Source organism: Homarus americanus, unplaced genomic scaffold (genome assembly GCF_018991925.1).
Source record: "Homarus americanus isolate GMGI-L3 unplaced genomic scaffold, GMGI_Hamer_2.0 scaffold46583, whole genome shotgun sequence".
NCBI classification, from domain to species: Eukaryota; Metazoa; Arthropoda; class Malacostraca; order Decapoda; family Nephropidae; genus Homarus; species Homarus americanus.
The window spans coordinates 3,162,643-3,189,319 of NW_024731675.1; the positions used below are offsets into that span (position 1 = coordinate 3,162,643).

The 26,677-nt window shown below is 39.2% G+C and overlaps 1 protein-coding gene across 1 annotated transcript; it reads left to right on the top strand.

Moving 5' to 3' along the window:
• LOC121867798 (staphylococcal nuclease domain-containing protein 1-like) lies at window positions 1–26,677 on the top strand. Its single transcript, XM_042367915.1, has 16 exons — window positions 1–127; window positions 2,489–2,607; window positions 7,363–7,505; window positions 7,743–7,870; window positions 8,666–8,860; window positions 10,306–10,473; window positions 10,741–10,905; window positions 14,605–14,729; window positions 14,898–15,095; window positions 17,372–17,555; window positions 18,071–18,343; window positions 19,679–19,894; window positions 20,642–20,828; window positions 22,237–22,448; window positions 23,634–23,837; window positions 25,349–26,677. Exons 1-16 carry the CDS (start codon window positions 80–82, stop codon window positions 25,457–25,459), a joined length of 2,676 nt encoding a protein of 891 aa, XP_042223849.1. The 5' UTR covers window positions 1–79; the 3' UTR covers window positions 25,460–26,677.

The following is a 26,677-nucleotide window of genomic DNA, read 5'->3' on the forward strand; positions in this document are numbered from 1 at the left end:
TTAGGTATGGTAGTCGACCTTAAGAGCTGTCAGCCGGCGTGGTCACGTGACTTACCTCCTCCGTCAGGCACAAGACACCATGGCTGCTCCTCAACCACCACAAGTCTGCCGCGGCATTGTTAAACAGGTTAGGACGATAATTACCCTCGAATTTAAGGCTCTTCAATGAAAACTCACCCTGTTGATAGTTTACTGTAGCTTTGTGGTTGACTGACATAAGGAGAGAGAGAGAGGGGAAGGCTGGGTTATGGACCATATGATTTTATACAATATTTATAAAGACGATAGAAAAAATGACTAATATTCACCTTTTATACCTTCTATGCACTCATTCTTACGTGTTTATATCCTATAGGGTCTTATTATAGGTATATTTAGTGGTTATTGAAGGTAGATAGTGTTATATTGGTAGTTTATATCTGGATGGTTTGTGTGTTATTTACAAAGGGTATAAATGCTTTAATTAAGTAATATTTTATAATTTTTATCTAAATTCTATCAAAAACAAGTAGATAATTATAACCTAGACATATTAAAACTAACTTAGAATAGTGATTTACCTTCCAGAAACAACTTATAATAATGTGTTTTTCCAATGGATTTTTATTATTTTTCTAGTTATATTTAAGTTAATACTAGTTAATGTGTGTCTATTAACGTGAATTATTCTAGAATTTATTGAATATTAGTTATCAGTATGGATTTGAGTTACTGATATCTTATGTAAGTGGACCATATGTAGATTAGACCCACTCATAGTTACTTTAGGTTTTAACTCTGGTCTTTTGTGGTTTTATAAAATATAACTAAATTAAAGGGTTCTATAAGTGTATGTATATCGACAGTGATTAATTTTATGAAGTCTTAATTAAACAAGGAAAGAGGAATTGGTAAAATTGCAGATTACAGCAATCAAGAATCGCCTGACCTGACCTGACCTGACCTGACCTTCCAGAATTCTGTGGTTGCTATTTACTGCAAAATTACAGCAGAATTTAGAAATGATGGGAATTATTGACAATTGACCAGCCGGGGCTTTAACATAGTAAATGATTATAAAAATACCTTAGTTTCACTGTCCTATAGATGATGGGTTTGTTTCAGAATTACTGGTTAGGTTGGGTTAGGTTAGGTTAGGTTAGGTTGGTGTTGTATAGACTAATGGGATGTTCTACTGATTTTAAATGGATTAATAGGCAAGGTACAAGGAAAAATTTGAGTGTTGGTCATCCCTGTATATAGATAACCTGACCTGACCTAACCTAACCTGACCTAACCTGACCTAACCTAACCTGACCTAACCCGACCTAACCTAATGTAAGGCGAGTTTGATGACATTTAACAATAAACTAATTTTAATAGAACACAAATTCAGTTATTGTGAATATTTTAATGATTTGTGAAATAGACCACAACAGTATTTGATAATGACATTTAGAGGAGGTTTTTTTAAGGTACTTGTTAGTAAGAAAATAAACCTGGAAACAAATAATGCGTTGGCGGGTTAGTCGTCAATATTAGCCACCTTTTGTATATAGGAAGATAATGGTGTTACTATAGCATGAGCTTTACAAGATATTTAGGTTAGGTTAGGTTGTGTTTGGTCAGGTCAGGTTATGTTAGGTCAGGTCAGGTCATATCGGGTTAGGTCAGGTCATGTTAGGTCAGGTCATGTTAGGTCATGTTATCTTAGGTTATGATAGGTCATGTTAGGTCAGTTCATGTTAGGTCAGGTCATGTTAGGTCAGTTCAGGTTATGTTAGGTCAGGTCGTGTTAGGTTAGGTCAGGTTAGGTCTGGTTATATTAGGTCAGGGCAGGTTAGGTCAGGCCAGGTCATTTTAGGTCGGGTCATCTGGATTATAACTAAATATTTGTACTGTACGCAAGAGTTAACATTTGTTTACAGAAGGAATATATATTTTTTTAGGGGGGGGGGGTTGTGTATCACCATTGGATTAAGGTCTATATATATACACAGGTTTCGAGTCATTCATAAAATCAGTATTACTTGTTAACTCGGGTGTCATATGTTGTTTTATGATGTTGGCGCTATTATTGTTTCGGTCATCCAGCGAATTTTAGGGTTTTAAGTTATTACCATTTGAGGGTGGGTTAGGCTGGCTTAGGTTAGGGTGGGTTAGGTTAGGTTAGGGTGGGTTAGGTTAGGTTAGGATGGGTTAGGTTGGGTTAGGTTATGTTAGGATGGGTTAGGTTATGTTAGGATGGGTTAGGTTATGTTAGGATGGGTTAGGATATGTTAGGATGGGTTAGGTTATGTTAGGATGGGTTAGGTTAGAATAGGAGGGTTTAGGTTAGGTTATAATTACGTTTTTCCAATGCCTTTTAACGTGTTTTGAATGATCCTGACCTACTTCCAAATAGGTGGATGACCCAAACTCCCTGATATGGATGGAACTCCTGCAAAAAAAACACTAAAACATTACAACATTTCATACTGCTGATTAACATGAATGATTGGCTTGGCAGGTATTGTCTGGCGATGCTGTTATCGTTCGTGGGCAGCCGAAAGGAGGTCCGCCCCCAGAGAGACAAATAAATTTCTCCAATGTTGTTGCTCCGCGTACGGCTCGAAGGGCGACAGCGAAGTGAGTATGATTGTTGTAGTTATTCCCACCACCATCAGGATGATTGTTGTTAATCCCACCACCACCAGGATGATTGTTGTTATTCTCACCACCACCAGGATGATGATTGTTGTTATGCCCACCACCACCAGGATGATGATTGTTGTTATTACCACCACCAGGATGATTGTTGTTGTTATTACCACCACCAGGATGATTGTTGTAGTTATTCCCACCACCACCAGGATGATTGTTGTTATTCCCACCACCACCAGGATGATGATTGTTGTTATTACCACCACCAGGATGATGATTGTTGTTATTACCACCACCAGGATGATTGTTGTAGTTATTACCACCACCAGGATGATGATTGTTGTTATTACCACCACCAGGATGATTGTTGTAGTTATTACCACCAGCGGGGTTTCACTTTTGACGGACCCTCGATATAACGGACTGTCATCTCTATATAGTTCGTTGTATGGGGGTTTCACGTCTAACGAACCCTCGATATAACGGACTTTCCTCTCCATATTGCCGTTAAATAAAGGTTTTATTGTACTGTAATTATCAACAGGATTATACCCCCAAATTATCCTAGTTATCATTTCACACTGTTTATAATCTCTCCCTTCTCTGTATGCTCTAATTTCTCTACAATAATCAATGGGTAAATGTTTATAAATCCAGCTCACAAGACGGACAATAACAAAGGTATTAAACGCTAAATACCCAGGTGCTAGTTGTAATAGCTTAAGGTCTTGTATGGTTTAAAAGACTTGGCATAAAAATACAATTGCCAAGTACAGTAGACTATTTGTGGGAGGAGGAAGACCTGCCCAGTTTGGTTGAAATTCCAAATTGAGGGATTTGCTTCGACCGTCCCGAGAATGCCGAACTTTGTGTAATTTTTAACCTAGATTTCATTCCCAAAGAGGTTTCATATGCCATACAAATGTTATTTTTGCTGCTTGGTGTTTTAATGTTTGTGGAAAAGAGTTTATTTTTCCACTGTCTTTCTTATGCTCTCGGTACAGCTGTGTTCGGCAAGTCGCCCATCGCCTTGTGTTGCCGGGTGCTTTCGGTGTCCGGTAGCCGTCTCGTTGAGAATTTATTTGAGGTCATTATGGTGTCAAATTCGTCTTTCTAACACAATTACAACAGATGCCTTGGATGAAAGTTTATACACCTTTGGCTAGCCGTAAATATATTCGCCCGTGGCTGCAGCACGTATGATGGGAGAGTGATCAGAGAATCGTACTAAGTAGAAGAGTGTTTCTTATGGTATACATTATTACTGTACTATGTCTGGTGATGTAAAATAGAAGCACATAGTACCATATGGGGGGGGGGGCACAGGGGGACCACACTTTATATGAGGGGCCCCACATTGAGACAAGACCTCGGCCATGAAAGCCGTGTGGGAGAAGGTGAAGACCGTGAAGATGTATCCTCCATCTTCAACCCCTCAGAAGCTGAACCTCCTCATCCTGAAGGAGTTTTTCTTTTACTTCAGGAATAGAGGGAGTTGAGTTCACCGGTCGAGTGGTGACCTTTTGTTGACCTTCGGTGACCGGGGCCAGGCCGAACAGTTGAAGAATATTACGAGCATCAACGACGTCGCCAACCGGGTGGTGGTCAGTCTCTGCGATGACATGCCACGTTATTACCCCTGGAAACACGGGAGTTGTTGGGAGACGTATACGTGGAGAGGAAGACGAAGAAGACGGAAATCCGCTTCGGCTCTGGCGATTTTTTCCACGAGATATCGGAGACAAATGTGAGCGCTACGGCCACCCGGGGAAAAAGTGCCGGGCTCGGGCGTCTGCGGGAACACCGGGCACGAGCACACCATCTGTACGACGAAACAGAAGAAATGTGCAGCTTGTTGTGGCCCTCACTCCTCCGACCGGGAGTGTCCCAAGTGGAGGGAGCAGCGTAGGGTACCTAAGGAGGCTCTTCTTGTAGTTAAGGAACAAGAAAAGAAGAAACAACCAGAAGAACAAGAAACAAAGAATAACAAGGAACAACAAGAACAAGATGAAAAAGAATAATATTTGTGTGAACTTGATCTAGTGTGGAAAGTGCACAAGAAAAACAAAAAAGGGAAATGATGAAGCTAATAAATCTACGGCTGTAATGATCGCAGCGTTTGACGGCCAGGAGAGCAAATGAAGATGAGAGGCGGCCAAATTAAATCAAATTATATACATGGTCATTGGTTTTATATATGCAGTATATCTCAACAGTCCATATAGCACGTGGACTTCAAACCTCTGTGTGTGAAAAAGTCGTTTGTATCTTCCGGTGAATGTACTAAATGTATAAAAAACAATAAGTAATGATATAGAAAACACCCAAAATACAGTACTGTATTTTAGGGCATATAAGACACACCCTCCATTTTACCTGGGAGTATTTAGGATAACAATTTCCTCCTGTAGCCATATTTTTCTATACAGTACCAGTAAATGTGAGGAATAAATAAAAATAATACCAATAAATGTTACAACAAAAAAATACTGTATTGTCAAATCAGTAAATAAAAGCCAAATAAAAGTTTAACTCGGTCACCAATTGGATACACTCCCTGGTTCACCATAGTAATGAGACCAGCAAGGATGCCACCTCCGCCAATTGTCTAACAACGCTCCTCCCCTCTACACACCTCGCCCCCCTCCCCTCTACACACCTCGCCCCCCGCCCCTCCCTCACTGAGCCAGCTAACTCGTGTGCAAAGAAATGTATATTCCCTTTGTGTGTTTACCCTTAGGACAGTTATTTCTTTTACTTTTTCCATAGTATGTATGTAGGATGGTGTGTGTATGTAACTAAGTAAAAATAAATGAAAAACACAAAAAAAAACACCTCATAGCTTGGCCCAGTAGCCTGGTGGTTACAGTGATGAGTCTAACCTGGCTATGAATCCATTATTAATCACTATTAAGCACTATTATATCAGTAAACACAAATAATAACAGTAAACCCAGTGAAATATGGCAGGGAGGGAGGGAGAGAGGGAGGGGAGTTACAAGAGCAGACGACGCTCAACTGGGGGTCACTCACTCCCCTTACTGCTCCTGTTACCAGGTGTACGTATGGGACAAATACATATCTTGTTGTCTAATTTGAAAATGGTGATGGGCCCAGTAATGAACAAAATATATAAATCATGCATTTACCTACGATAACACAATAAACATTATTATTACTAGAGCGAATTAATTAATATTTGGAGGAGGAGCGTGAACAGGAGGCTGAGGCTCTCTTGTAGGTGTAGGGCTTGGAGTGGACGATGGCAAGAAGAACATGGGGATTGGAGGCAGGTCAACCTGGCACTTTGGTTCCTTCATTATTTTCCTGTAAGGAAGCAGGAGCTTCTCCATCTCTCTCTTGAAGTTGACTGATCTCTTGATAGAGGGATTTGTCTCTAAAACATGTCAACAAGTGCCTTACTAGCCAGCAAGCACCTGTGACGGTTAAGGTGGGCACCTCCTCTACTTCACCTCACAACACTACTCCTCAATAACCTCGGCCAGCTCTTCCCCAGCATGACCCAAGAGCTCCTCTTCCTCCTGAAGATCATCAAACCCCTCGCCTCCCACTTGACAGGCAAGCTGGACGATGTACTGCACATCCTGGTCGACTGTGGGGAAGTCGGCAAAGTCGTTCACCACCTCTGGCCACAAGGCCCTCCAGCAGGAGTTAACACAGGGTTGTCAGGTCATCATGGCACTGCTTGATAGAGATGCAGTCTGCAATGGATAACCTTTTCCACATTTTCTGCACCGACTCGGCACCATCCCGTGTGTCGTCGTCCAAGGCCTGCCGCATCCTGCTGAAGGTGTGGGTCACGTACTTGGCCTTAAAAACAGCGATGACTTCATGGTTGAGTGGTTGAGTTCTTAAGCAGAAAGATCACCTTGACATTTTTGTTGTCAACCTCGAGGGCCTCGGGGTGGCCAGGGCAGTTGTCGATCACGAGAAGGACCTTAAACTCCAGGCCTTTCTCCTGCAGGCAATCCTTGACCTCCCTCATAAAACAGTTGTGAAACCAGTTGGTGGACACCACTGCCATCATTCAGGCTTTCTTGTGGCGGTAGGGCTTCTTCTTCAGCCATAAGCCAATTCCGTCAGCTTTAAAAACCTGCTCCTGCTTGTAGCCCTTCTCTTGGATAATCTCGGCTGATTACCAGTGATCCTCAAGTTGTGCATCGCCATCACTGTCAAGATTTGGAGGCTGAATTTCCGTACTGTGTGACGGACTTCCTTATTAGTGGGTATTGTGAATCTCCTCTTCCAAAACTGAACATTCTACTGCAGGAGCAATGTTATCAGATTCTGGTGAATTTCTACCCTTCTCGGGCATTTCATGGTCAAGTAAATTATTTTGTTTATTATCTCTGTTGGCAGTTTCAACTGTCCCATCATTTATAAGAACACCAATACAGTATTTGTGGTTTTTGTTTGCTGCACATGGTTTTAACTACACGCACATTGTGTTGTAGCTGCCGACTGACATAGCTGTGAGACCTCGGGTGGTAGAACCAAGAAACATGACAGCAATGGGCAGGAAGAGTATGGTACACCGACAGCTGTTATGTGAACCTATTGTGAAGAGAAATGTAGGGATAACATGCCAGTGTGCTCTCATATTTACTGTACAGTCTTGGTGTTCCCACAATTGTGTTAATTATTTTCTTGACACAAATTTTACCCGTTTTTATTCCAAAGTTTGTACAGTATGCATCAAATGATTCTCTCTCCATGCAGTGCCCCCGAGACAGTAGACGAACCCTATGGCTGGGAGAGCAGAGAGCATTTACGGAAGAAGGTTATTGGCAAGGAGGTTCTTTTTACTGTTGAGACCAAGACGCCCACTGGAAGAGAGTATGGTGCTATTTACCTGGGAAAAGGTTGGTATTGTGTCATGGCTAATTACAGGTACTTGATTGATTTATTTATCTCTGTATGTAGACATGGTAGACTTTAAGAGGCTGGTGTTGAAGTGTTCATGCGTAACAGTGTGTAAACCTCTTAAGTGTAGTGTCGGCTGTAATGTGTATTTTCTGTTTTATTTGTCATATATTGTCATATTCTTAAGGGTTACTTTTTGTAATTTCATTGCATTGAAAAGTTGTGTTTCTTTACAGATGTAGCAACTGGGGAGAACGTAACAGAGACTATGGTTGCTGACGGTCTCGTTTCTGTGAGACGAGAAAGCATCAGAGGGGAGTCTCGGCTTGTGGATCTTGAAGAGGCTGCCAGGACCCAAAGCAAGGTAACTTAATGGATGTATTTGCCTTCAGCCAAGAGGGCCAGAGGGCTGCTGTCATGAACCTGATAAGAAATGATGTCTTCACAATTTCCATCACCATCTTTAACAATTCCTCGAAAGTACTGTGAGAGTGGGTCCCATAGGAATGTTCGGGACATTGTCAATACAGGAAACAAGGAGGTAGCGTAGATGGTAATGCACTCTACCGCCTTTGCTTCCCCAAATTGTAAACTTAGGTTCATTGCTTATTTACAGCTAGGTGAACTGGGAGGGCCTGGGAATTGAACAACTGACCCATGGAACAGGAGGCGAGAGCTGTAACCAGTCAACCGCCGTGCTCCTTAAAGCTTTGTAATGTGATACAAATAACACTAGATGCACGGGGGATTCCCATCAAGTCTTCTAAAAGTATTTGTGCCGGAGTAGTCAAAATGTGTAACAGTAAATTACATACGTGGTGAAAAGATTGCTCGCTTAACCTTCAGAAATTGTCAGCAGCCATTTTGGGAACGTATATACAGTTATCTTTTTTATTTTATATAACTGTAAACTGATTGAACTTAAGGTGAGATGGCAGTTTTCTGTACTCTGGAGAAAATTACATGAAGGGTTAACTTACAGGCTGGTGATGAGTACTGCTAGGGAAGGTGTGTGGAGTAATGGGAGTAAGCCAGGTAGATAGTTAGACCTTGTTGTGGTAGGTAAGAGCCGTAGCAGAAAGCACCATTTTGCAGCGGTGAAAAGGAAGAAAAGTCAGCAAGGGGGATACATATATTTAACAATTTCTTTATTTCTCAGGGTAAATGGGCAGGCAGTGATGCAAAACACGTCCGCAATGTGAAGTGGACGTGTGAAAACATGCGTTCGTTTGTGGACAAGGCCAGAGGAAAGCCTATTGATGCCATCGTTGAGCACGTCCGTGATGGTTCCACAATTCGTTGCTTCCTCCTCCCAGATTTCCACTACATCACCCTCATGATATCAGGGATTAGGGTAAGTGTATGGTGTACCTAATACAGTATGTAAATTCTCAATTTTTTAATGTTACTGACTGAGACAACACTCTTCATTGTACTGTTACTGACTGAGACAACACTCTTCATTGTACTGTTACTGACTGAGACAACACTCTCTTCATTGTACTATTAGTGACTGAGACAACACTCCCTTCATTGTACTGTTATAAATGTTTAAGAGGGGGGACTCAACTGTTACACTGCTCTACACTTACACCTATTTTAACTGCTGTACTGTATTCATAAACGGGAAACTTATTTGCCAGTTCTGTATAATTAAAGTTGGAATATAGCCAGCGGCCTGGTTGAGGACATGTTAAAACAGGGCAGATTCAGTCAAGTTTAGTTTTATTTATACTGTAATAGGAAGTATGTGGGGTGACCAGTGTTTGAAAGGTACCATAAACGGGACTGCCATTACTCGATCTGATTTGGTTTGTCATGAAAATGCGATTGGTTTAGCGGTGTTCATATTACTTTAACATTGACCATTATACGGTGTAGGCCAAACTTATATACAGTAGAGTAGAACCCCGGTTATCTGGAGTCTTAAGTTACCAGCAGTCAACGAATTGGCACCAAAATGAATTGGTGGTAATAATGTAAATAAAAATTCCTCCAAAACAGCAAGAACCATAAGTTTGAATACCACACACAATGGGGATTAGCTGCCATATATATTGCTATGATAAACATAACATAACATATAAAATACAAAAACACATATTTTATATGCGGAAAATAGTTGGGGCAGTCACCCGGCTGACTGACAGACATGTGGCTGCTGGGCCGTGTGTATCACATTGGGAGGGAGCGCGGCCATGCAGTTATAGTGTGAAAATTAGGGTAACTAGCCATTTATAGCCTTGGAAATACAACATCAGGCCGGACCATGTGCAGCTCTTAAACTAAACTGTGTGTATACAGCATTGAAATAATCCATTAAACTGTATATCAAGTGTAATAAATTGTGAAGGAACCCTCAAGTGGACTTAAATCCTGAGGAGGGAGTGAGGCGACTTGGTAACAGCGCGGCGGCAATGTTGGAACAGAGGCCAGCTGTTATTGTTGAAGTATATTTTGTTCTACATCTTCTTATGAGCAAGATAATAGTTGTACCAGTAGTCATTTGAATTTATTATCAAGGGTAACAAATAACCAGCTATTTATTTGTCCTCTGCACCACATGGTCGCCCAGAAATCCACCCAGAGGTACACACATGTATATCTTGGTTGCATGATATACGGTAGGTCATATGAAGCTGTCTTGTGCTGACCGAGTGGCTATACTGTATTCTTGGCCAATACTCGTGGGGTGCAAAAATCTCCGTCCGTGTCTTTATTTTTTTTAGAAGCAATTGTTCATCATACAATATAGAAAATAATTAAATCCATTTAATCTTGCATTTTGTACAATTCCAGTGTCCCATGAACAAGCTGGACTCCGAGGGTAAGCCAGACAAGTCAAACAGTGAGCCATTTGCTGACGAGGCGCGCTTCTACACGGAGTCTAGATTGTTGCAGCGAGATATCCAGGTTATTTTGGAAACTTTCAACAATAACAACTTTGTCGGCTCCATCATTCATCCGGTAAGATTAACAAATGTGTATTGTGCTTATCTGGCTAGTTTTGTACATGTTAAGTTTAGCTAGTAAGTAAGAGTTATATTATATTAAATTTAGCTAGTAAGTAAAGGCACTATATTATGCACTTTAAAGTTTGCTAGTGGTAAGGGCACTATATTATACACTTTAAATTTAGCTAGTAAGTAAGGGCTTTACTATACATATTAAATTTAGCTAGTAAGGAGAGTTAATGACTAAGGGTATGTCTATTAAATTCTGCTGTCTTCGCAGAATGGAAATATTGCCGAGGCTTTATTACGTGAGGGTTTTGCGAGGTGCGTCGATTGGTCCATAGCGACGGTCACGGGAGGACCAGAAAAGCTGCGAAGCTCGGAAAAACAAGCAAAAGAGAAGCAGCTCCGACTTTGGACAGACTACAAACCCACAAGCCTGTCGGTAAGTCGATTGATGTCTTCAGTAGTGACTTGATAAATGTTAGTTTTTATGAAGACTTTACAAGATAAGTTCAGATACAGTCTCGTCAGATTGGGGCCCTTTGAGAGTAAGACCTAACTGAGGCTGTGATAGTTTCCTGGGTTAGGTTTAATGGTCTTCTCTAAGGTCATCCATCCGTTACATTAGTTTTGCTTTCACTGGCACACACTTTGATGAATGTGGGTCTTGCTTCCACCATATTCAGGTCACTAAGTAGTTACCCTAACCTTTTAATTGGTTACAAATCTTACGACTAAAGTATCCAGTTTGTACAGGCCATTACTCAAATTCATGCAAATAAATTTGGTATGTTTAATGAGATTAAATTCTATAATGTTCCAATTGACAGTTGAGTTACAAGGTAAAATTGAGGAGGCATTAGCCCAGTCAATGCAATGCTTATTATCTCTCATATGAATGAACAGAGCATTGGATTCCTGGCCTGTGCTGACACTATATTTATGCTGTTTTTCTAGTTATAAGATCTTGACCCATATGACCTCAGTAGAACATATTACATTCCTTGCCAGGAACCTTGTAAATACAGCCATCTCCATTTCTTGGATAATTCTTCATTAACATGTTTTATAATCTGTAAGGGATTATTAAATGTTACATTTACATTCCAGGTTTTCAGTTGTAGAGGAATTTGAGAGTAATTTTTGTTAAATGGTAATACTAAGAGATTCTTATTGTCATGAGAAGGTTTAGGATCAGTTCTATAAAAGAATTTCTTAGCCATATTAAGACATTTGTCTGTAAAAGATCTAGGGTACTTTAAGTTAATCCAATAATATACTGACTCTTTGACTAAAATGGTGGGCAGAATAATAATGCATGTATCAACACACATTAGTAGGTTTCCTATAAATACTGAACTTAAAGGTGTTACCTACACTGGATCAGACAGTCTAGGAATGGTAATTTACAGTTGCTTTCTAATTCCACAGTGAATTTGATGGAGGGGGCTAAGTTAAGTAGTGGTAAAGAAACTTACAAATTCTCTCTACATGGCCAAAGACATATCACATCATCTACATATCTAAATCAAGCTGCAGAAGATGGTAAAATATTACTAATTAATATCCTCAAAAATTCCAAATGTAAGTTGTTCAACATAAGTGAAAGTGGATTACCCGTTGTCATATCAACTTTTTGAGCATAATATTCTCCATTGAATTAAAATTGACAATCTTCAAGACACGGTTTGATGAGTTCAATAAAAAACATTGTTTGAGATGGTTAAGGAAATATTATCCAGGGAATCTGTGAGGAACTCGAGCAAATCAACTACTGGGACCTTTGTGAAGTGAGATATTACATCAAAACTGACCAGTATAAATCTTAATTAATGTGTAAGTTAATATGTTTATCAACTAAATCCACATTATTGTCAATGTTAGAGTTTGATATGTTGCCAACTAAAGGGTTTAGTAAAGACATCAACTATTTAGACAGCTTAAAAGTGATTGACCCAGCTGTAGTAATAATGGGTCTTGTATGTCTTAAAATAAGACCGTACATGTATGGCAGTGAAGGGAACTTTGAGGACAAATATTTAGTGGGAATATCTTCACCTCTGAAAAGAGCCTTAAGTTTTTCTGTTAAGCTGAGTGTTAACTGTGTTGAGGGGGATTATGTATGAGCTTAGACTGAAATAAATATATTAACCCTTAAGCCCTGGGTTAGGGTGCTGCTGGCAGTAACCCCCCCCCCTCTTCCTCCTCCTCAGGTAAATCTAGAAAAAATAATTTTTTCCAATAATTATAATAAAAAAAATTGTCAGGAAAATAGGCGGACGTTCTGGAACGTCACCCGGGTCTAAGGGTTAAAAGAACGTCACCCGGGGCCTAAGGGTTAAAAGAACGTCACCCGGGGCATAAGGGTTAAGAGAACGTCACCCGGGTCTAAGGGTTAAAAGAACGTCACCCGGGGCCTAAGGGTTAAAAGAACGTCACCCGGGGCCTAAGGGTTAAAAGAACGTCACCCGGGGCCTAAGGGTTAAAAGAACGTCACCCGGGGCCTAAGGGTTAAAAGAACGTCACCCGCATAAGGGTTAAAAGAACGTCACCCGGGGCATAAGGGTTAAAAGAACGTCACCCGGGGCATAAGGGTTAAAAGAACGTCACCCGGGGCATAAGGGTTAAAAGAACGTCACCCTAGGCATAAGGGTTAAAAGAACGTCACCCGGGGCATAAGGGTTAAAAGAACGTTGAGAACCTGAGCTCTCTTTGAGGCACCTGATATATACTATACATTTATCTCAAGGAAGTGAAGTGGATTTCCCCCCAATTAGTCTGGATTAACCTGGATATACTGTACATATATACTGTACAGTATGTGGTATAATATACGGTGTGGTGTGACAATCGCCAAACTGGGGGCTGGTGACACTCACTCCTAACCTAGACATACACCACAATATGGTCAATACGTTGTAACCTCTATTTAATGGTATTTAATGGACTAAGTGGAGAGGAAAATCTCTATGTTGACGGTCCGTTAGATGTGAAGCCTCCCATCTAACGGGGGTTTTGCCGTAACTGTATTAAACAATATAAAATTCTGAAGGTGAAATTAGACCTTGTTAACCACTTGTGTACGGGGTCCCCTCTGATCTGAATAAAATCATCGGCGTTAACCAAATAAAAAATTAAAAGTGGCGTCACTGTACCGAAGGAATTAAACCGAGTCCACAACAGTTGATTGGTTATGTGGAGGAGAATACAATGCATACGCTTCTCAATAAATAACTCGTTACCTCATACAATTAGTTTCCATAGTCTTAAAATTATTAAATGCTTATTGTGTACAGGAGATATTTTTATGTACTATACTGGCAAACTGATGCAAGAGGGTGATGGTTAGTCGCCAATTGGCTGTGAGGAGAATAGACATATTGTACGGTACACATTTCAAATTCATTCCTTACCACGTGTTATTTTATATACACTCAAAAGATTATCTCTACCTGGGGTGATCGATGAATCCCAGAATGAACGCTGTGGCTCCTGTTGTCTCGGTAGGATTGTCAAAATCCTTCGTCCGTTTTCATATTTTTTCAACACAATTTTGTACGATATTCTTATGTGTACTCCACCATGTCTGAGAAGTATTGTTGTTTAATAAAAATAAGTGTAGAACAGTTGAATAAGACCCAAGTTGTGTGAGGGGCAGAGCTTGACCCATTATTTCCCTTAACAAGTTTAAGTTAGATGAAGAATGATCACAGGCGAATGGGGTTTTCAAGAGCCTAATACCGTGATCTATTTCCAGTGGTATAAGGTATAAGTTGGTCTGTTTTAAAGTGATACTAACCCAGTGACAAGTTTTCAGGATACAAAGAAATTGGTGAGTAATAAAAAGAACAAATACACTGAGATTTATGACTTCATCAGCAACAAATAAATCAGAAATTATTATCACTAGAGATATTCCTCATTGACCACAGTCAACAGGTTCATGGGTCATCAATACAAGGACTTTGTTGCTTAATATTTCTGTATTAAGGAGAAAGGCAACTGATTCTATAGTGGATATGCTGTGCAGGAAAGAATTGAACTGTAGAGGAGGACATTTATACATGCTGTAGCTTTTAAGTTGGATGAGACAGTTTGTATTAGCACAGGCTGATGAAGACAATTATTTTACTTCATACAGATAGCTGACAAAGACAAGGAATTCACCGGTAAAGTAGTGGAAGTTGTCAACGGTGATGCTCTTGTGGTGAAGCGTCAAGATGGGACAAATAAGAAGATATTCTTGTCTAGTGTGAGGCCTCCCAGGTAAGTGTGGTGGGCTGTGTTCCTTAAGTGCAGAATATGGTTAGATATTTAACACTTTCATGAAGTATCACAAGTGTTCATGTTTCACTATTTCCTGATGTAGGCTATGAAAATATTGTTTACAGTCTGTCCCTGTTTGTGGAGATAATTATTTTCTTAATTTTCTAGACTTCCAGATTCAGAAACTCCTCGACCTCCAGGAAAGAACTTCCGTCCTCTCTACGACATTCCTTGGTTGTTTGAGGCACGAGAGTTCCTGCGCAAGAAGCTCATCGGGCAGAAAGTTCAGGCCACAGTTGACTACATCCAACCTGCTCAAAATAACTTCCCAGAAAAGACATGTTGTACTGTGAGAATTGGAGACGTGTGAGTATCATAACTGTGATGAAGTCTCTTCTTGTCTCCCACTACTGACACTAGACAAGGATGCACAACCCTTTTTGATTTGGGGGTCACATCAAAAGACTGACTCACAAGTTTGGGCCGCAAGATTTGGGCAGGTCCTTGTAATTAGATAATTAAGTCGTATGTTTAAAATTTCCATTCAAATGTATTATAAATACTTTTGATAACCAAGAATAGACTGTTGGCAGTATATGTTTTCTCACAACTAAGTTATTTCAGTGAGAATATATAATTGAATAATGTACTTACCACTTGGAAACTTTTTCTTGAGTTTAATGTGATGTGAGATGAGCTTCATGTTGGGATCTAACTCAGTGTTTGTGAGCTGTAAAATGGAGTGTAGATTCTCGCCAGTTAGCCTACCTTGAATCTTTGACTTGTTGAGATTTAATAAACTGAATGGTTGCTCACAGAAGTAAATGGAGCCAAATAAACTAGCATAAATAACAACCTACTGTTACAAATAAAGTTACAGTACTGATCTTGAGGCAAACACTTGTAGAAATTGAATAAGTTCCTTCCATAAACATTGCATGAAATCTGTCACAGTTCTGTAGATCAATCTAACTGGGCCTCAAGTTTGACAGAGAAGGAATTTCTGAATACTATAGTTGGAAGTGTTTCGTCTCTTTCTCAAAGCCTCCAAATTGCTTATCAAACACTTCTGGAATATCTCAATCATTCTTGCATAGTTTTCATCCAAGAGGTTAATCACTGGAGTGTATTTCCCTGACTTAACCCCCTGACTTGTGATGAACTCTACTTTAATATCTTCCAGAACCCGCTTCAACTGGTGATGATTCGAAGCTCGTGTTTTATAAAATTGGTGATGATTCAAGGCTCGTGTTTTATAAAATTGACAGATGAAACTACAAATTTCATCACATTTTCAAAGTTCGTCTTTCTTTACACATTTTGGTGATGTATAAAGCAGTGAAACTATCAGTTCATTTTTGTGTTAACCAAGGTGTTTGATCAACAGTGGGACTATATCATTATGTGTACCCATCATTATAGGAGTCCCATCAGTTATGTCAACTAAGTTATCCATATTTAACTCTAAGTGATAATGTGCTCCAGAAGTCCATTTAGTAAGTCGCTCCCTTTTGTGTGTTCCTTCAGTGAACTGTGACCAAAAAGTTCTTCGTGAATAATAAAGTCGTCTGTTACACCACATACTGTACGGTATGAACACCAATAGCTTCATCAGTTTGCTACAGAATAAAAGTACACAAATTCAATAGCTTCCTCTTTTAGCTGCTCTAACAAATCACTTAATGTTGCACGTACTTGGTCAACAAACTGGTCATAACTAAACCTTTTGGGGATGTTTTTGTACGATATTGGGTCAGGCAAATTAACTCTTTCCTCGAGTACACAGTGGCTGAATGAATTTAGCTCATATACTGACTCATATTGCCACTAGGTGTCTTGGAGGTTTGCCATTGAGTCGGCCACACCCCATACAATTGGGAAAGTGAAATGTGATAACAGTGCTATTCCTACCACACTGTCACCTTGTGTACCAAAGGCTTCATCTGCAGTGTCCTGTATCCATTCTCCTGCTAATAGGCTCTCAAGATGTACCTACTGTCTTTGCCACATGTGTATAAAATTCATAGTAAATAGGGAACAGGCCTTACCTATCAAAATTAATTCTGGTCTGCTAATAATCAGGAATCTGCAAGATGAACGTGATAATTATCATTTTCTCTCTATATTTATTTACCGGCGAGGTATAGATCACCATGAATGACGACCAAGCTCGGAATCTGGCTTGACTGATAGATTTGAGGCACAACTTGACATTATTTTGGGGAAAGTTGTTTGGATTCTTAGATGTGCGAGGTGTGATTAATAAGACTGTGTATCATGTTGTATGGTACTAGTGATAGAAAAGAGGCACCAAGACTCAAGAACTGGGATGTTGGTCACTATGAGAGCTTGGACAAATTCAACAATAGTGGAAGATCCAGCTTGTGCTGTATTTTTAATCTTCTCTTCTCTCTCAAAATTTTATATGCAACCTAATGCTTTGCAGACTGTTGAGGGCATTCAGGAGATGTCTGTGTCTGTCTGTCTCTCTGTCTGGAACTTGGCTGAAGCTTTTTCCTGACACACACACACACTATTTACATCAACTTGACCATCACATTTCCCAAAACAGTATTGCCTTCCCCTTGTGACCCTTGAAAGAAAACATTTCACAAGACCCTATGTTATTCTCACCCATCCAGTAATGTGGGAGAGGCAATGGTGAGCAAAGGCTATGCAACAGTCATCAGATACAGACAAGACGATGACCAGCGTGCCAGCTGTTACGACGACTTGCTATCTGCAGAAGCTAAGGCAATCAAATCTTTGAAGGGCATCCACAACAAAAAGGAAACCCCTATTCACAGAGTTGCAGACATCTCTAGTGTAAGTTGGTGTTTGTCTTAAAGTGGAATGAAATGTGGAGGTGAGAGTGTCTTAGTGTTAATGTTGCCTCTAGGCTGTGCACACGTTTACACTTTGCCTTCATATTGATATTCATTTTGTACTGATGTAAAGAAGTAGAGAGATTATTGGTCTGTGTGTCTGCTTGATAGGAAGGAAGGTTCAAATTAAGATCTGATAAGATTACCTTTGAAGGGTCAGTGATGTGGTGTGGCTCTTGTTTGTCTTAATATATCTTCCCAGTTGATAAAAATGATGAGAGAATTAGTATCACCAGTAGTTGTCACTAGTTCTAGAATGATGAACTAATTAATAAGTCATTTTAAATATAATTTGTTAGAGATACATGTGTGAGTGTTGGAGTTAGTAAAGGAAAAAAGGAATTTGTGGAATTTTTGTTTGTTTAGTTATTTAATCTTTTACTTGTTTCTCGGTGAAATACAAGCAAAAGATACTTGAAATTATTGTTAACCAGAATTGATTTTTTCCATTTTCAGGACGTAGGGAAAGCAAAGGGTTTCCTACCGTTCCTTCAGCGTGCCGGACGTACCGAAGGAGTAGTGGAGTTCGTGGCATCGGGATCCCGGGTGCGTCTGTTCATCCCCCGTGAGACTTGCCTCATCACATTCCTTCTGGGAGGCATCAGCTGCCCACGAGCCACAAGACCAGCTCCTGGGGGAGTTGGAGGCACACTTCCTGGTGAACCATATGGGGAGGAGGCGCTGGCTCTGACCAAGAGTCTGGTGCTGCAGCGAGAAGTTGAGATTGAGGCAAGTGTTTATATATTTCTCTCACACTCTGGATCATCAGACACCTCCTGACTCCCTCTGTGTGTAGGTTCATCAGGGTCTGGATCACTACCAGTAAGAAGCCTCAATAAAATGTAGTGAATTGCTAGAGTCTGGAGTAACCTTGACATGGGTGACTGATATTTCCAGTACTCTGCCTGCAGTTTGAAAAAGATGTCAGAATTTTATGAGGAAAGACATCAGCACCAGTGGTGTATTATTAAATTCATTACAAAATCTTAATGTTTGCCATATTACTTGGATATACTAAGAGTCCAGTTTTAGAATAGTGGAAATTAAAGTGAAGGCTTCATGAGAAACATGGACGACAATAAGAGTACACTGAACCATTGTTAATTTGTTATCGTCTGGCCTCTGGCTCAACCAAAATTAGCACAAAATATTAAAATTCCTTCACAAGGGGAAAAAAACACGAGAACACGTACTTATAAAGTTTAACAATTTAAAGAAAAATGTAATGCTAAATTATATTAAACACATATAAAGATAGTAGAGCAGTTTACTGTACTGTATTGTACACAGGTGTCTCTTGCTGTACAAAGTGGTCTTGGTTCAAGGTACACTTCATAAAGACCATTTATGGTCTCCACAAAACTACACTTGACTGCTTTACCTTCAATAAATGTCTAAATAAAAACATTAACATATGATAATTCTTATACAATATAAACATAATTTTAATAAATAAATAAGAATTATAATAGACTACAGTAAGTAATAAACAACCACCCTCGGTACATGACTTAACGTAATACTGTAAGAGAAATAAATTAACTCCTGTACAGTACTTTTACAATAATGTACTGAGAGGTGAGGCAACAGGAGTGTGAGTGGCTGTGACAAGAACACTGCATCACTTACAGTACAGTATAATCAATCATTCAGTATCGCATCTTGTATCATTATTTTACGTGTCTTTACAACTATTACAGGATTATTATACAAGATTGGATGGTGGCGGGAAGTTGACTATCAGCCATTAAGTAGACAATGTACGCACATGTTTCAAGTGTATAGCCTATGATGTTATGTGTGTATTTCATGTTATTTATCTCGATTGTTAAGGAAGCACGGTGTCATAACTGGCACGAACTGTGATGACAAATGCATGTACAAAAAAATACTGAATTGCCTGTGTCAATTTGCGAGTATACTTCATCGAGTTGGTGAAGATTTTCTGCTTTCTGTGGTATAAAACAAAATTACAGGCCTTTTTTTATTATTATTATTTATTTATATTTTTATTTTTATTTTATTTTTTTATATTTTTTTTAACCCTTGTTGTGTTGCCTGTAGGTCGACTCTATGGACAAAGGAGGAAACTTCATTGGGTGGCTGCACGTAGACAACAAGAACCTCTCCGTACTCCTGGTCGAAGAGGGTCTGAGTACCGTTCACTTCACCGCCGAGTCATCCAAGTTCTACCACTTGCTCACCACGGCACAAGAGTCCGCTAAAGAGAAGAAACTCAACGTTTGGGCAAATTTCGTCGAGGAAGAAAAAGACGAGAAGGTAATTTTGCTCTTTTTGTGATTAAATGAGTGAATGTAGTGACTTGATAAAATACACAGTGAATTATTGATGTGGATTAGTGAAGAAACATTCGCCTTCTCTCGGTACTGTGTAGTCAATGAGACCTTTATATAATGTAATTCTCGCTCCATATTATCCATGACATGGTGGGGGGGGGGGTCGCATCTAATAGACCCTCAATATAATGGATTTTTGTCTGTATATAGTTCATTCGATGGAGGATTTACATCTAACAGACCTTCAATATAAAGGACTCTCCTCTCCATATAGTCCATTAAATAGAGGTTTCACTGTGTGCGTATGAAGATGGGATGAGAGGAAATCGGGTTGCTGGAGCACTTGAATTTGTGTAATCTTTTTCTCAGTGCGTTCATGGGGTTTGTAATCTTTCACTTACTTCACACAGTATGGAAGAGGAGGAAAGATTATTAATAGTAATTTTCACATAGGAATAACTGAAGCTATTCTACAGTAAGTAATTAAGTATTACTTCTGAGAATGGCAGAAATATTTTAAACTGTTTATAAGAAAAAAGGGCTTGAGATTAATGAACATTGTCTGAAGAAAATCATGTAGGTATCAGGTAAAATGATCTAGTAGAGTCAGTATATATTTGGACAGCTGAAGAATCCAAGTATTTTCTCTGAACTGTGATTTATTATTAGTTTCTTTGTAGAGTAATCGCAAGGTAAAATCATGCTAACTGGAGACTTTATTTTTGTTCAGGTTGAGGACACCGTAAGTGAACGCAAAGTGGACTACAAACCCATGTTGATCACTGTAGTAAGCCGAGAAGGAACTTTGTTTGGTCAGTACTGCTCAGATGGACCTGCTCTTGAACAGATGATGGAGAACCTAAGGTCAGAATTTGCCAACAAGCCGCCACTAGGTGGAGCCTACAATCCCAAGAGAGGTAAAATATTGGTACAGTACAGTATCCCTTATCTAGATTGATTGACCTGTGTACTGACCACTCTGGTGTGAGGCACAGTAAACCTTGTGACTTCCAACTAATTACTTGTTGTTTTTTCTCGCCAACACTACCTGTATGTAAGCAAAATATATGATTTAACGCTGCACAGAAAAAATGAAGGCATTTGGCCCCTTATCGGCAGTACAGTATCTAAAACAATTGAACATTAAAGGAAATACATAGGATACTTATCTCACATTTATAATCCTGTGTGAAACCCTTGCAAGGTATTGTTGAGTAATCCCTCGGGTTGGGTTGAAATTAATTTTACATTTATCTTGATCAAACACGGTCTATGAAGATAATTGTTTAATACAACTGCTAAAAGGGTGATGGTCATTGTGTTTCAGGTTATTTCATACACAGGAATTACATTAGTTTCTTACTCAAGATTAGATTAAATTTTTGTGAACTGATGCCAATGTCTTGTTGGGTTGAATTGGAATTGGGTAAGTTGGAATGTCTGGTCAATTTTTATTTTATTTGGTTTAAGTAATTGTTCTTGTGCTAATTTAATTTACCTTCATACTTCTGCAAAACAGCCTGTGTACAAAATGGCTTATTTATGAAATACAGTTGGCCCTTCAAATTCACGGGGGTTGGGTTCTCAAAATGGCCGTGAAATGCCAAATCCGTTAATAACATTTGCGAACCGGAGGGGGGGGAAATTTTTACTTGTGTTCAAAGAAATGTATATTCCATTTGTGTTTGCCCTTAGGACAATTATTTTATTTACCTGTACAGTATTGTATATATACATATCTGTGTGTGTGTATCTACACACACAGATATACTGTATATACAATTCAGGTAAAGGAAATTACTGTCTGTAGAACAAATGGCTCCCTGTCCTGGCTGCAAAAATGCCGGCAACTTTAAAACTACCCTTAGACATTCTTGGGTACATCCAGGGTGTCATCTGCGAATAATTGAGGTCCGCAAATTAAAAATCCACAAATTTGAAGGGCATGCTGTAATGTGTATCCTTTATTGTACAGTACTCTGCTTTATGTCTTGAGAATATTAAGTTGAATCTTATTCTTTCTTCTTGACTTTTTCTTTCTTCACAGCAAAATGATGCAAGCAAACCTCCCTGAGTACACACACACACACACACACACACTCACTCACTCACTCACTCACTCACTCACTCACTCACTCACTCACTCACTCACTCACTTCTTAGATTTACTTCATCACTATGTCTGGAAGTTATAAACCAATACAGTAAGTACAGTGGTCTGAACACCTACTTGTACAGGATCATACACAAACATTCAATCCTGTGTAGGCTGTACAGTACACCTTATGGATACTTTTAAGGTTCTACATTGTGTTTTATCATCAGGTGACCTTTGTGCTGCTCAGTTTGTTGATGGTCTCTGGTACCGTGCCAAGGTGGAGAAAGTCACCGGAAGCAACGTGTCGGTACGCTATATCGACTATGGCAACAAAGAAGTGACCCAAGCAGTCAAATGTGCTTCACTTCCTGCCAGTTTCTCTTCCCCAGGTGCTTATGCACATGAATTACACTTGGCCTTGGTGAAGCTCAGCAAAGATGTAAGTGTTTTCTGGCAGTACTGTACTCAACTCTGCTCTAAGGATCCCTGATTCAAGTGGTACGTCTTGCTACATCCTTTAATGTAGCCATGTTTACTTAAAAAACTGTGTATGTTGTTTGATATGGTAGAAAAAGTGGGAGGAATGTGAGAAAATGTAGTCGCTGTGGGACGGGAGTACAAAATGGCTCCTCTCGCTGCTGATTGGCTGAGCTGGAGGTTGCAGCAGTCCATGGGCGGTCGTGTCGTGTGACTGGTGATGCTGTGATTGGTAAACCTATCTGTGCTCCCTCCCTTTGGTGACAGAGAAATGTAGATATATTTTAACATTCTGGTACTATAGGGCCAACACTTGGGCAGAGGACAAGAGAGCAGCTAGGTAGTCTTATCACCCCTCTGGCACTCAATGCCTCAGTTAAAAAAAAAAACTTACAAATGCAACTGGATGAATATGGTAGTGTGTTTAATAGGAGATAACTCTTAATGTGAACAAAAGTGGTGGATATAAAGAAGGGAGATAGGAGGATATAGTATGTTAGCTTAGAAAAGGAGATAGAAGGAAGGAAGGAGGGAGTTTTAGACAGAGTAGAAGATAAGTTAGTAATAGAATAGTTCCTGATGAGGGAAAGTAATAATGTTGGTGGATTGAAAAGTGTATTGGGAAGAGAACTGTCTTTAGGTAAAAATAGAAATGTACCGGTGAATTGCTGAGTGAACAAGGGTGTGAAGAATGGACTATGGATGCACAAATGACATGCCAGAGAGCATTTAGTGTAGGTAGGCAGAGAGCATTATTTGGTGTAGATAGGATGTAGAGAATAATATAAGATATAGAAGGGAAGTATGATAGAAGGGAGAGTATAATAGTCCTTCAGTTATCACCATTTGAGATTTTCAGTTGAAGAAGCCAGTGTATGGAAGTAAGCATAAGAGGTGGATCAGGTGCTATTTATACAGTACTTGTAGATGGTGTTCAAGCATGGAATATGAAAAAGCATTATGAAAGGGCATTATGTTGGGCTGAATATTTTTTTTTTATAGCCGCTGCAGAAGTTGAAAGGTCATTTAAAGAGTACAATGTAAAGGAAATTATTCTTGGTTGATGCTAAAGAGTTTTGTTAAGAATTACTCATAAATGTCTCGAGAATTTAGAAGTAACTTTTCTAAATGTCGTTTCATCGCCCAGGACGATTACATCGAAGATGCCCTGACGTTGCTTATGAGCGAAACAATGGAGCAAGAGGTACTGGTCAACCGAGAATACCGTAATCAAGGTCAAGATTTCGTGAACATTCAACGAGCGGACACCAAAGCTGACGTGGCTCGTACACTCCTCGTGAATGGGTTGTTGCTGCTTGATGAACGCAAAGACAAGAGATTCCAGTCCTTGGTAAGTACTGTATTTAGGGTCTGTTGTTGTTATTAAACTTTTTAGAGCAGTCAACCTCATGGGAGAATAAATTTTTTTACTTCTACTACTAACAATAATAATAAAGTACAGCCTCTCAATAGTGGACTGGTCAGTAAGGGATACTCTAAATAACAGACAGATATTTTCTAGATTTTTGGAAATACTGTCCACTATCCGCTAGACTCGGCGTGGCAGCTGATGCTGTTTACAGGATGATGGCTCAAACAACACACAGACTGTACATAGTGTTAAAATATTTAAACACATTATTATATCCTTAAAGCTGTGTTAATATAGTTTATAACTTATTATTTCCACTACAAACCTGTAATATAAATCTGTATGGCGCAATATTTGTTCGTCTTCGATAGCAGTGTATGTACGTATTGCCACCAGATCACTTAAGTTAAAATGTCCATTTCCTGTAAGTATATTTTATGAAAATGTTATTACAGGTATAGAGTCTTGAATTTTCCTATTTCTTGGCTCCTAGGTCGTCCATGTTACTCCAGGCCTGTCAGTAGACTATATTTAGTTTTGTTGGCAAGTTGTATAACAAAATTTTATTATAAGATGAAGAATAAATAGAACCTCAAACTGACAAGGTTCTTATTTCAGTGGTCCCTCGGTTAACGAACACAATCCGTTCCAGCAGGTTGTTCGTTAACCGAAACCATTGTTTCAATGGGTTTTTGGGTAATTGGTTCCAGCTCACCGAAAATTGCCTAAATTCAACAAAAATGGTAGAAAAGTTCATTTACTTTGAGGTGTGTATGTAGAAGGCTCCTGGATGATGATGATGATGATGATGATGGGAATTAGAATGGGGGTGGAGGAGAAGGAAGAAGAGAAGGCATTGGGGTGGAAGAGAAGTCACCCCATGGCACCATTTCACCCATAAAATTTTAGTTCTCTTGATGTATTTCAAGATTATTTTCTTTAAATCAACACTGCACTGCATTATATATTGTCAATATGTAAAATATATTTCAAAATGACCAATAATTTGCTTGGAAACACAGAAAAAAAGCGTTTAGTTGAAGAGTCTCAAGCAAGATGTTACCTCCAGTGAAAACAGAGAGAGACTAACGCCTGTTTGCTGTGTTAACAGGCTGGATGCTGCGCATTAAACTAGTCACTTTACCTTCAATTATGTTCAATAATTGTTAAAATGACTAAAAAATTGAATATTAAACTTTTAAAATTATTGAATAGTATAAACTTCTTGATATTTACTAAAATGGTAAGGAATTTAAGCCCTAGAACCGATTAATGTATTGGCGGACTAATACTAAAGCTGGTTGCCCGGCCAGTGCAAGCGAAAACATGTTAAGGTCGGTTCATAAGAAATTCGTTAACCGAATTTAAGAATCTTATGGTAGGCAGTTCGTTAACCGAGGCGTTCGTTAACCGAGGGACCACTGTACTTCAGAAAACAAAGGAAACTTGTTTGATGTCCACGAATTAATGAGAATTGTCGATGCTTTCAGGTGAGTGACTACCGCAGTGCCCAAGAAGAAGCCAAGAGGAAACACCTGAACATCTGGCAATACGGCGACGTTACGGATGACGATGCCCACGAGTTTGGAATGGAGCGGTAAAGAGGGCTGTGGTCTGCACGGTATTAATGCAGACGTACAGTACTTGACGTATGGAGCAAGTGGTGACAGTGGGAGTTGAGGGTAACGTTTTGTATCGGGTGACACATCAGCAACTTGAAATGACAGTAGCGGTTGACGTCAGTATATACATTATTGTATAAGGACATCAAGCAAGCTTTTGGGTGATAAAAGACCTCTACACTTTAAGTTGCATTTTCTATAAATGCACCGAGTAGTGTGTCACTAAACATTACACAACACAACAAACTGTTTACCTAACTGTGTGTTTTGGTGAAGGTTGTCTTCAATGTTTCCCTGTTGCCACGGTCACTTGTGTATTTGTAGTATACTTTGAACTTTTGTCATTGAGAGCATTGTGTACACTGTCCTCAGTTGAATGTGACTGCCAGAGATGTTCAGTAGTGATATGTTTTTCCTTCTATACTGAATATTATCGAGAGATCAGTGTATAAGCGTAAAACCTATTGTTTATTTTCTAAAGCTATTTGGCTCTTTTTGTGAGGTACCAGTGTTTTGTTTCCTCAAGGTGTGTGTCATAGTCCAGTAGCTTGATAAGTTTACTTGGTGTCTCCTCAACCTCAGCCCCTAAACTCTGGTAGTGAAAGATTCGGCTGAAGGTATGACTTGAAAATGCAATGGAGCTTTAAGCATCCATTGCTCTTGCATACACAGGTTGTTTATTGAATCCTACCTTAGTATTTTCTATGATGGACTGAACTCTTCAACTCGTAGAGTTCAATCACAAATTGAATTTTATTTATTTTTATTTTTTATTAGTATTTTGGAATATTTTTTTCAAAGCATGTATGAAGGCTGCAATTTCTATAAATTTATACATTTCCAGATAGGAAGGAACTAAGATGCTATTTTAGCATCATGTAAGACATTTTTAGTCTATAACTATGACTAGTAAGTTGTAATTAGTATATTTTGCAGAGATTATATGCAGATTAATGGGTACCAATATTCTTCTACGTTTGAAGATGTACATATGAAAGTTATGACTAGAGTATTACATCCATTGACATTATCATTGTCTACAGTTTTTGTCCATGTCCAGTGACTTCTACACCACTTTTATATGATTCAAAAGTTTATTTTTTGAAATTGTTGTTATTTAAATCCAGTTGTTTTAAGGTTAGAAGGAAGGGACACCATGGGTGATTTTGAGAATTAATATAAATGTCTTCTACTGTA

Excerpts from the sequence above, each read along its gene's own strand:
- LOC121867798 (XM_042367915.1), top strand. The coding sequence starts at position 80 with ATGGCTGCTCCTCAACCACCACAAGTCTGCCGCGGCATTGTTAAACAG. Across the intron at positions 10,906-14,604 it reads ACAAACCCACAAGCCTGTCG|ATAGCTGACAAAGACAAGGA; the intron begins GTAAGTCGATTG and ends TACTTCATACAG. Across the intron at positions 22,449-23,633 it reads TGGTGAAGCTCAGCAAAGAT|GACGATTACATCGAAGATGC; the intron begins GTAAGTGTTTTC and ends TTCATCGCCCAG.